Genomic DNA, 12,746 nt, shown 5'->3' with positions numbered 1-12,746 from the left:
ATATTGGAAACATAGATTAGATGCCATAGGAAGGGGAGTGTTTATTGCAGCTAACAAAATTATTGTCTCTATTGAGCTTGAAGTTGAGTGTGACAGTGACGTTATCTAGTCATTTATAACAGGTCTAGGTAAAACCAAGTTAATTGTTGGATGTTTTTACTATCAACATCATTTCACTGTGACAGTTCTAGAATTTTCTGAAGAAAGTCTACAGTCAGTAGTGCATAGATACCCAGATCATGCAGTAATAGCTGGAGCCAACTTTAACCTACCAAATATAGACTGGGACATCTATGGATTCATTGTGGGGGCTACAGACAGACACTCTTGCCAAGTACTTTTGAACATGTTTTCTGAAGATTATTGTTAGCAGCTTATTTGGCAGCCCACATACAATGGAAATATCTTAGACCATGCAGCTAGAAACAGGCCAGACCTTGTTGACAGTAATCATGATATCCTTGTAGCAACTATGATTATGAAAGTTAGTAAATCAGTCAAGAAGTCTAGGAGAGTGTTTCTGCTAGAAAGAGCAGATAAGCAGCTGTCAGAATTTCACTTAGACAGGGAACTGTCACCACTTAGTTCCAGTAAGATGGACAAATAGGTATTATGACAAAGTTTAAACAGATTGTAGATCGTGGTCTGAAGAACTATGTGCCTAGCAAGTGTACTTTATGTCTGGTTTGTGATTAGTACATCACCATAATTAAACATAGTATCCCAAAATGTTTGATCAAAACATAAATGAGATATCTGATATTCCTTCTGTTCAACTTCAGATACCTGTGCCACATTATTAACACTGTTATTATTGTCAAATTGTGAATGAAAATTGGGGGTCATGTGCTTGTTGTCTTTCCTCACCACAAAACTATGGACCTTCATTGAGGTGCAGTGCTGTTTCCCAAGTAGTTACCTCTATAATTGTTTCTTCTATTAAATTGCTTATGGTTATCCCCATTATTGCTATTCTGCTGATGTTCAAAATTTCTGTCTCTATTACCATTTTGACCCTGATAGAAATTACCACTATCTCTGTTCCTGTAGTTATTGCCATTGTGACCTCTATCATTTCAATTATTATGGTACATGCTTCTTTCTTCTGTCTTATCCAGCCTGTCAACATATCATAAAAATAGTCCAAGACAATCGTCAGGTTCATGTACTAAATCCCACTGCAACCTTTCTAGTAATTTCATTTTGATTGCATCAATCAATGTCATTTCATCAAATGGTTTGTCGAGGGGTCTTAGTTTCTTAGGTTGATTCTTACAGAACTCTTTCAAGGTACCATCCCTATTCCCATAATTTGGACCATTCAAAAATTCACTTTTAATTTTCCATTGTTTAGCTTCCAACCAAAATGTATTTAGATAGCTTTTTTTGAAACTTTGGTGCATTTCCCACTGACTTAAATTTAGATTTACCCATGACAGAGCTTCACCTACAAGCCATCTTTTAACAAATTTAATTCTTTGATCATCGCTCATACCCGGCACAAAACTATCTCTACAGTCATGTAGAAAATCCACTGGATGTAAATTGTCTGATTGAGAACTTTGGAATGTTGGACCACACAATACCATTGTTTAAACACAGATTTTTGTGAATACAGTTTTTCTGAACTGCTGAAATTTTTTTATCTAAAACATTTACATTAGTTTCCATATTGTTTTCAACATTTAATTTTTTTTTATCTAACCTATTAAAGTTCTGTTCCATTTTTTCCACTATGGCCTTGTGTTCAACTCTGATGTCATTAATGTTCTTCATCTATCTTGCAGATTCAGCAACTAACTCATTTACCAAAATAATAAATTTATTTTCTAAGATATCTACTTTTTTGTTTACACTTTTTAATCCCTGTGACAACCAATTTTTTAGCTCCAAAACCTGATAACTAAGTTGGTCTACTTGGTATTGTACCCTTTCCATTTTACTATTGTTTTCAGTTTTTTGGCTATTTGATTGTCCTTGTAGTGAAGTAAATTTGATATCATTGTCCATCCTTATTTCAGTTAACTGCTTGCTGATTATGTTTTCACTCACTTCAAACATGTCCTAAATGGGTCCTACAGCTTTCACTTCTACATCGCTACTACCCTCATCTCTATTCATTTTGCAAACAATCACATGAGTCCACAAACAAATTAATTTCTCAAATAGTTCATACTTATCTTTCCCTTTTTTGATGTCCCTTATCATAGTTATAAAGTTCCAGTCATTGTCAGTAGTATCTCGTTACTGTGGATACGACTTTATTGGGCAGTCCTCAGTATTCTTTCTTTTCAAGTGTTCAGAAATCCATTCTTCTTCTGCAACAGACAAAACTTCATTATCAGTTAATTGATCCCAGCTGAGCTTCCAATTGTAATCTTTCCCTCCCTCACATCACCAGTTGATTGTCACTCTTTTCATAATTGACTCATTTCATAAGCTTCAAGAGGAGTAAGATTTAAAAATTAATTTTTTTTATCATCTTTTCTTATAGTTGGCTCCAGTTTGTCACATCAAGGGCTTGATTCTTGAGGCTGAAATTTTTGATATTGTAGGTTCCAAATGACATGATAATGTTTAAGTTAGCCTGCTCCTTTCCCTTTTTATATGTCACATTCTTCTGTATCACACAATCTTTACAATTTCCACTCCTATATCACCACAAATGACATTGTTATTTCCAAACATAAAAACACATCCAATCACATCAGAGGCATCCCCACTAATAATCCATCTTGGGTACTAACAATATCCCAAAGAGTTTGCAAATATTGTTGACAAATGAATCTTCACTAATTTATATCATTATTTTGTAAATGAACCCAGAAGTAAACATAATAAATATCATCAGATTGTTCAATTAATAATAGGAATTTTAAGTGTGCCAGATATTTCCTAATTTAAAATGCTTCTAAAAGAAGAGTAATTTTAACTGTACATATAGTGGTAGTACATTTTGATTTTGACAAAGAAAATGAAATAATTTCTTTTTATACATTTTAGCCTGAAATATAATACATTGTATACAAAACCATATGAAATTCTTTTAGTTAAACAGCTGAGGTAATATTAACCTGTACAAGATACAAAATGTCTTTGGTATAGATTACTTCTGTTGAATAAAGGTAATGTTGGAGGAAGGTGTCCCTTTACAACATGATACCATATTCTTGAATCCTATCTGTTGACACAATCTGTTTCTTGTCATATTTTATAAGCAGAAATACTCTTTATGTTTCTTAACAACCCATTTAAAACACTTTTCTGACTTCCAGAACACTAAGTATATCATCTGAACTTTTCAGCTACTGTTTGCTACAGGTACATAAACTCTTTTTATATTTAACATATGAAAACATTGTTTCTTTCCCAATACCTTTGTCCTATAACCCTAACTTGCAATAATTTGCTAGCATGAATCACTTTTAACTGGTAGCAATTCATTTGTATTATATAGGTAGCACTTATTCACCATTTCTTTACTGTAATAAAAGTAATCAAATTTTAACTATAATGCCATTGATGTTATTTGTGTCACAATCTTTATTTAAAAATACATTTTTAAAGGGACAAGAGAGGAAGAAAATAGTGCACTTACATTTTCGGGAGTGGCCTGATTTTGGGTGTCCAACAACAACTGATGTGATGCTACAGTTCTGTCAAATTGTGCGGCATCAGATCTTGTTATCAAGTGCAGGGCTCACTGTGGTTCACTGCAGGTAAAGTGAGATAAATTGACATATTTAATTTACTGTTCTTTGCCAATTTTATTTCTTTTTGTTAAATCAAAAAGCCAGGTAGTTGACATGTATGTAGAAGTTGATGGAATCATTAATAAACTTGGTGGGTAAATTTCATGCTGGCCAACAGTGGAACAGGTGAAATGTATGCACAGTTGCCAATATGGGCAACTGTCAGCTATATAATTGAATGACGACTTGAAAATTTGTCCCGGACCAGGACTCAAACCCAGATTTCTAGTTTATTGTGAGAGGTTGCTTAACCAGTAGGCTATCTGAGCATGCTCTATGGCCAGAACCAAATTTCCATGTATCATCAGCCACATGTCTGCAGCCTGCACTCATATACATGCATTATGAATTTTACCATACAGGGGAGACCTATTCATCAAAAGTCACATGCTTGGTGTCAGCAGATAAATGCAATATTGAAGGACCTGTGTTGTTCACAAGTATGATGCAATAGTTCTTCAGAAATGCATGCAATACATAGTAATTCTTACCAACACAGCCACTACATTATCTGCCGACACTGGGCAAGTGACTTTCAGTTAAAATGTCTGCCCTGTAAGGGAAAATATGTAATAGATATACACTGAAGTGCCAGAGAAACTGGTATAGGCATGTGTATTCAAATACAGAGATATATAAACAGGTAGAATATGGCACTATAGTTGGCAATGCCTATATAAGACAACAAATGTCTGGTGCAGTTGTTAGATCGGTTACTGCTGCTATAATGGCAGGTTATCAAGATTTAAATGAGTTTGAACATGGTGCCATAGTTGGCACATGAGCAGTGAGACACAGCATCTCTGAAGTAGTGATGAAGTGGGGATTTTCCCATATGACCATTTCACCAGTGTATCGTGAATATAAGGAATCCGGTAAAACATCAAATCTCAACATTGCTGTGGCCAGCAAGAGTGGGACCAATGACAACTGCAGAGACTCATTCAATGTGACATAAGTGCAACCATTCTGCAAATTGCTGCAGATTTCAGTGCTGGGCCATCAGTAAGTGTCAGTGTGTGAACCACTCAATGAAACATCATCAGTGTGGTCTTTTGGAGCTGAAGGCCCACTTGTATCCTTGATGACTGCACAACACAAGGCTTTATGCCTAGCCTGGGCCTGCCAACACTGACATTGCCTGGGCGGATGAGTCTTGTTTAAAACTATATCAAGTGGATGGATATGTACAGGTAAGGAGACCACATCATGGATTTATGGACCTTGCATGTCAGCAGGGGATTATTGAAGCTGGTGGAGAGTCTGAAATGGTGTGAGTTGTATGCAATTGGAGTGACATGGGACTGGTGATACATCTAGTTATCACTCTGACAGGTGATGCATACATAAGCATCCCCGATCACCTGTATCCATTCATGTCCATTGTGCATTTTGACAGACTTGGGCAATTCCTGCAGGACAATGCAACACTTTTACACGTCCATAATTCCTATAGAGTGGCTCCAGGAACACTCTTCTGAGCTTAAACACTTCTGCTGGCCATCAAACTCCCCAGAAATGAAAATTATTGAGCATATCTGGGATGCCTTACAACATGCTGTTCAGAAGAGATCTTCACCCTCCTTATTCTTATTGATTTATGGACAGCCCTACAGGATTCAGGGGGACAATTCCCTCCTACTTCAGACATTACTCGAATCCATGCCAAGTGATGTTGTTGCACTTCTGCGTGCTCGTGGGGGCCCTACATGTTATTATGCAGGTGTACCAGTTTCTTTGGCTCTTCAGTGAATGGGTGCATTCAGGTTGTAGACACATGGTTGATGACATATGGAAGTTTGGGTCTGGCTGTGGGGTGTCTAATGGTTTGTGATAAGTGGGAAATCTGGGTTTGAGTCTCAATCCGGAACAAATTTTCATTGTCACCATTCAGTTATATAGCTGATAATTGTTGGTATTTACAACTATGAATACATTTCATCTCCTTCATAATGGCTGTAGCCACCAGAATGCCTGTTCCTTTGGATATGAGTGCGTGTCTGTAGGAACATTGCATCATACCTCTGAACACCACATGCACTTCAATATTGTATTCCAATAGCTCTTGTCAGAATACATAAAATGCATCATGTCATAGCTGTAAAATGACATATTGTGACATAGATCTGTCATTATTATCATTGAATATGTGATGAAAGTACATTGGGAAATGAAATATGCCTCTAAGAAGGAGCAAAAAAAAAAAAAAAAAAAAAAAAAAAAAAAAAAAAAAAAAAAAAAGGGTCTCATTGTGGATGTACATAACATTGGTTCTTTCAAAATGCACACAAGATAGGATCAGCAGCACTGTAAGTTTGTTTGTTGAAGACAGTTTTGTCTACATTAAAGTATTACCACTGGGCGATAGTAAGAAAATGAAGAAAGACTTGGATAAAATTTCTACTCACAGGGGATTCTTTGCATTGACCCCCTCAGATTTAGTGGTAAGATGGTCCAGTGGATAGCCAATCAAAAAAACTGAACACAGATCAAGCATGAAAACAAGAAGAAGGTGTACTGAACTGTGAAAAAAAGCAAAATAGAAGCAGGAAATGGTCCATGCTCAACAAGCACAACATTAAGTAAGGTGCAACAGACATAGCATTGTGGTTAAGTGGTCAGTGTTACAGCGCAAAGAGGATAAGCTGGGTTCTAAACCCCATCATGCCATTTATTTATTTCTTTTTTACAACTGTATGAACTGTCTGCATGACCATTTAAATGTTTGTTGTCTTTCTGAATTCGTGGCAGTTGTCATACTATACATTGGTTATAGAATATAAGTCACATGGTAAGAATACATTACCATCACAAGTAAATGTGATGAATAGCAACAGCAGGGGAGATACCACATATACACCTCACAGAAATGAGAACAAAAAATAAACAGATGTGAAATATGTTACAGCATAGAGTTCAAGAGTCAAAACTTCAAAAATGGAATACAACTTCAAAACATTAAAAACGTATGTTTTGACAGAGCACAGAGAAACTGTTGCATTCATTTGTTGCAGCTCATGTGACAAACTATCATGTTTTCATCATTTCCTAGTTAGTGATCACATTCAAATTCATATGAACACCAAAATTGGGTAAGGAGACATATGTCATTCACTCACCAGGCATACAAACTAAGTCCTATCATAAGCTGTGTATGACACAGCAAACATGTTTTCTGGTGGAGGATTCTGTTTACTTGTCACCATGTCACATCAAAGGTTTGTGGTTCCTATTCAAAAGCCACTTCCTTTCAGTTTTTGATAGGGTAGTTGTGCAGAATCAATTTTCATTAAAGGTCCTTGCCTTACACCTTGTTATTGCAAACACATTACACCACAACACAGACACAAATTTGAATACAGAAGAAAAAAAGTCATGAGGGAGCTTTGAATATGGCTCACCCACTTTGCACTCCAATGCCATGACCATTTAATCATAACATCATCACTTCTCATCTCCACTCAATGTTGCATTTGTTGGGCTTTGACTGTTCACTGTTTCAACTGTACTTTTTTTCACAGTTCAGTACACTTTCTTCCTGTTTTCATGTTTGATCTATGTTCAGTTTTCGATGGGCTGCCCACTGGGCCCTCTTACCATTAAATCTGAGGGGGTGTGATTGGGAGTTTTCCCTTGCCAGTGTAATGAATGGCAACTCTCTCAAATGTGGATAAATGCAAGAAAGAGAAATAAGCTAATAGTAGCCTGCTACAAGATTAGTTGTGAACATCTTGAACACATTACATCTTGTGAGTATTTATGGGTAATTCCTAAGAAGCAATGTAAAATGGCACATTCAAATAAAATCAGTCTTAGGGACAGCAAATGGAAGACTTAGATTTGTTGGAAGGGTTCTGGTAACTTGCATTGGATATATAAAGACAGTAACATAGAAGATGCTAGTGTGAGTATTTCTAAAGTATTATCCCAGTGTTTGCAGTCCTTGCTAAGCAGTTATGACAACAAATGTTCAACAAATTCAGAGACACTCCCCTAAGATTGTGACAAACCTGGATAACCCATGCAGAAGTGCAACAGAAATGCTTGGGGAACTGAAATTGGAATCCTTCGAAAAATATGTTGTAGTTGTGTTGGATAAATTTAGAAAACCTGTATGCAAAGAAGGCTCTACAGCCATTATGTGATCACCATTGTATTTCTCACATAGGGATCATGAGAATAAGATGGAAAAGATTTCAGTATGCATGAAGCATATATACAGTCATTTTCCTTTGCTCTGTATGCAAACGGAAAAGGCAGAAAATCGATAATATCAGTACAAAGTGTCCTGTAATGTTCACTGCATAATGGCTTGTGGAGTATATATGTAGATGGAGAGGAAGGTTGTGTAAAGGCATCACTGCAGTGTAAGAGGTAGTGGATTTGGAAAAGAAGTCCTATAAATGGCAAATGTTTGGAAGACAGGCCATACTCAAAATTGATACCAGTTAACTGACAGGCACAAGTTTCAGACATTCAGAGGGTAATGGAATATGACTTGAACTTCCCTATGTCCAGATGCTCAGTTTCAGAATCTCTTGAAGTTACACTCTTATGCTTACACTGTTCTGTGGGTGCTGATATACATATGATATTGACTTACGAATTCCATTTGAATCTAGATGAAGTAGACCAGCTAATCCATTTGTAGAGATGCTCTGTCTAAATTCAAATAATGTGGTCTGTTGTTAAGTACTTTCAAGTCAAGGTGTGGTGCTGCTGCTTACGGTAGATGCAGCTCCCCACAGTAGTCTATGGTGTGTGAGCCTCTTTATCTCTGTATAGCTACTGCAACATAAATCCGTCTGAACCTTCTCACTATAGCCAAGCCTTGCTCTCCCTATACAATTTTTGCCAGCCACACTTCTATTCATTATCGAAATGACAATTCTTTGATGTCTCAGGATGTGTCTGATAAACTGATCCCTTCTTTTATTTAAGTTGCACCATACATTTATTTTCTCCCAATTCAATTAAGTATCTCCTTATCTGTTTTCTGATCTACCCATCCAATCTTCCACATTCTTGTGTTGCACCACATTTCAAAAGCTTCCATTCTCTGATTTTCTGAACTGTTTATCATCCATGTCTGACTTCCACACAAAACTACACTTGAGACAAATACCTGCATGAAAGACGTCCTAACATTTAAATTTATGTTCACTGTCAGCAAAATTCTCTCATTTTGAACAGCTTTTCTTGCTGTTGCCACTCTGCATATTATCATCTCTACTTCAACAATCATCAGTTTTTTTACTACTCAAATAACAAATCTCACCTACAACAATACCAGAGAAGGAAAGTTGCTACTCACCATATAGCGGAGATGCTGAGTCACGATAGGCACAATAAAAAGATTCACACACTCATAGCTTGCGAATCTTTCTATTGTGCCTATCATGACTCAGCATCTCCGCTATATGGTGCTCATAGCTTTCCCCCCCCCCCCCCCCCCCCCCATGAACCATGGACCTTGCCGTTGGTGGGGAGGCTTGCGTGCCTCAGCGATACAGATAGCCGTACCGTGGGTACAACCACAACGGAGGGGTATCTGTTGAGAGGCCAGACAAACGTGTGGTTCCTGAAGAGGGGCAGCAGCCTTTTCAGTAGTTGCAAGGGCAACAGTCTGGATGATTGACTGATGTGGCCTTGTAACAATAACCAAAATGGCCTTGCTGTGCTGGTACTGTGAACGGCTGAAAGCAAGGGGAACTATGGCCGTAATTTTTCCCGAGGGTATACAGCTTTACTGTATGATTAAATGATGATGGTGTCCTCTTGGGTAAAATATTCCGGAGGTAAAATAGTCCCCCATTCGGATCTCCGGGCGGGGACTACTCAAGAGGATGTCGTTATCAGGAGAAAGAAAACTGGCGTTCTACGGATCGGAGCGTGGAATGTCAGGTCCCTTAATCGGGCAGGTAAGTTAGAAAATTTGAAAAGGGAAATGGATAGGTTAAAGTTAGATATAGTGGGAATTAGTGAAGTTCGGTGGCAGGAGGAACAAGACTTCTGGTCAGGTGACTACAGGGTTATAAACACAAAGTCAAATAGGGGTAATGCAGGAGTAGGTTTAATAATGAATAGGAAAATAGGAACGCGGGTAAGCTACTACAAACAGCTTAGTGAACGCATTATTGTGGCCAAGATAGATACGAAGCCCACACCTACTACAGTAGTACAAGTTTATATGCCAACTAGCTCTGCAGATGACGAAGAAATTGAAGAAATGTATGATGAAATAAAAGAAATTATTCAGATAGTGAAGGGAGACGAAAATTTAATAGTCATGGGTGACTGGAATTCGAGTGTAGGAAAAGGGAGAGAAGGAAACGTAGTAGGTGAATATGGATTGGGGCTAAGAAATGAAAGAGGAAGCCGCCTGGTAGAATTTTGCACAGAGCACAACTTAATCATAGCTAACACTTGGTTTAAGAATCATGATAGAAGGTTGTATACATGGAAGAAACCTGGAGATACTAAAAGGTATCAGATAGATTATATAATGGTAAGACAGAGATTTAGGAACCAGGTTTTAAATTGTAAGACATTTCCAGGGGCAGATGTGAACTCTGACCACAATCTATTGGTTATGACCTGTAGATTAAAACTGAAGAAACTGCAAAAAGGTGGGAATTTAAGGAGATGGAACCTGGATACACTGAAAGAACCAGAGGTTGTACAGAGTTTCAGGGAGAGCATAAGGGAACAATTGACAGGAATGGGGGAAAGAAATACAGTAGAAGAAGAATGGGTAGCTTTGAGGGATGAAGTAGTGAAGGCAGCAGAGGATCAAGTAGGTAAAAAGACGACTGCTAGTAGAAATCCTTGGGTAACAGAAGAAATATTGAATTTAATTGATGAAAGGAGAAAATATAAAAATGCAGTAAATAAAGCAGGCGAAAAGGAATACAAACGTCTCAAAAATGAGATCGACAGGAAGTGCAAAATGGCTAAGCAGGGATGGCTAGAGGACAAATGTGAGGATGTAGAGCCTTATCTCTCTAGGGGTAAGATAGATACTGCCTACAGGAAAATTAAAGAGACCTTTGGAGATAAGAGAACCACTTCTATGAACATCAAGAGCTCAGATGGAAACCCAGTTCTAAGCAAAGAAGGGAAAGCAGAAAGGTGGAAGGAGTATATAGAGGGTCTATACAAGGGTGATGTACTTGAGGACAATATTATGGAAATGGAAGAGGATGTAGATGAAGATGAACTGGGAGATACGATACTGCGTGAAGAGTTTGACAGAGCACTGAAAGACCTGAGTCGAAACAAGGCCCCTGGAGTAGACAACATTCCATTGGAACTACTGACGGCCTTGGGAGAGCCAGTCCTGACAAAAAACTACCATCTGGTGAGCAAGTTGAATGAAACAGGCGAAATACCCTCAGACTTCAAGAAGAATATAATAATTCCAATCCCAAAGAAAGCCGGTGTTGACAGATGTGAGAATTACCGAACAATCAGCTTAATAAGCCACAGCTGCAAAATACTAACATGAATTCTTTACAGACGAATGGAAAAACTAGTAGAAGCCGACCTCGGGGAAGATCAGTTTGGATTCCGTAGAAATACTGGAACGTGTGAGGCAATACTGACCTTACGACTTATCTTAGAAGAAAGATTAAGGAAAGGAAAACCTACGTTTCTAGCATTTGTAGACATAGAGAAAGCTTTTGACAATGTTCACTGGAATACTCTCTTTCAAATTCTAAAGGTGGCAGGGGTAAAATACAGGGAGCGAAAGGCTATTTACAATTTGTACAGAAACCAGATGACAGTTATAAGAGTCGAGGGACATGAAAGGGAAGCAGTGGTTGGGAAGGGAGTAAGACAGGGTTGTAGCCTCTCCCCGATGTTATTCAATCTGTATATTGAGCAAGCAGTAAAGGAAACAAAAGAAAAATTCGGAGTAGGTATTAAAATCCATGGAGAAGAAATAAAAACTTTGAGGTTCGTCGATGACATTGTAATTCTGTCAGAGACAGCAAAGGACTTGGAAGAGCAGTTGAATGGAATGGATGGTGTCTTGAAGGGAGGATATAAGATGAACATCAACAAAAGCAAAACGAGGATAATGGAATGTATTCGAATTAAGTCGGGTGATGTTGGGGGTATTAGATTAGGAAATGAGACACTTAAAGTAGTAAAGGAGTTTTGCTATTTGGGGAGCAAAATAACTGATGATGGTCGAAGTAGAGAGGATATAAAATGTAGACTGGCAATGGCAAGGAAAGCATTTCTGAAGAAGAGAAATTTGTTAACATCGAGTATAGATTTAAGTGTCAGGAAGTCTGTTCTGAAAGTATTTGTATGGAGTGTAGCCATGTATGGAAGTGAAACATGGATGATAAATAGTTTGGACAAGAAGAGAATAGAAGCTTTCGAAATGTGGTGCTACAGAAGAATGCTGAAGATTAGATGGGTAGATCACATAACTAATGAGGAGGTACTGAATAGGATTGGGGAGAAGAGGAGTTTGTGGCACGACTTGACCAGAAGAAGGGATCGGTTGGTAGGACATGTTCTGAGGCATCAAGGGATCACCAATTTAGTATTGGAGGGCAGCGTGGAGGGTAAAAATCATAGGGGGAGACCAAGAGATGCATACACTAAGCAGATTCAGAAGGATGTAGGTTGCAGTAGGTACTGGGAGATGAAGAAGCTTGCACAGGATAGAGTAGCATGGAGAGCTGCATCAAACCAGTCTCAGGACTGCAGACCACAACAACAACAACAACTCATAGCTTTTGGCCATTAAGGCCTTTGTCAGCAGTAGACACACATACACACATGCACACACACACTCATGCAAATGCAACTTGCACACATGTATGCAGTCTCAGAGAGCTGAAACTACACTGCGAGCAACAGCACCAGTGCATGATGGGAGTGGCGACTGGATGGGGGTAAGGAGGAGGCCGGGGCGGGGAGTGGGAGGGGTAGTATGGTGGGAGTGGCAGACAGTGAAGTGTTGCAGTTTAGACA

At 38.3% G+C, this 12,746-nt stretch overlaps 1 protein-coding gene across 5 annotated transcripts in view; it reads left to right on the top strand.

The window, feature by feature from the left end:
- Positions 1-12,746, top strand: part of LOC126198697 (phosphatidylinositol phosphatase PTPRQ-like) — a 485,978-nt gene that overhangs the window by 419,650 nt on the left and 53,582 nt on the right. For all 5 annotated transcript variants that reach the window (XM_049935195.1, XM_049935196.1, XM_049935193.1 and 2 more), the window contains one exon: positions 3,568-3,719. In XM_049935195.1, coding sequence (XP_049791152.1) covers positions 3,568-3,719 — 152 coding nt within the window. The remainder of the gene's footprint in view (positions 1-3,567; positions 3,720-12,746) is intronic.

The sequence above is a fragment of the Schistocerca nitens genome, chromosome 8 (assembly GCF_023898315.1).
Source record: "Schistocerca nitens isolate TAMUIC-IGC-003100 chromosome 8, iqSchNite1.1, whole genome shotgun sequence".
Taxonomy (NCBI): domain Eukaryota; kingdom Metazoa; phylum Arthropoda; class Insecta; order Orthoptera; family Acrididae; genus Schistocerca; species Schistocerca nitens.
The sequence above is the reverse complement of the archived record's forward strand: the minus strand, read 5'-3'. Positions and strand labels throughout refer to the sequence as shown.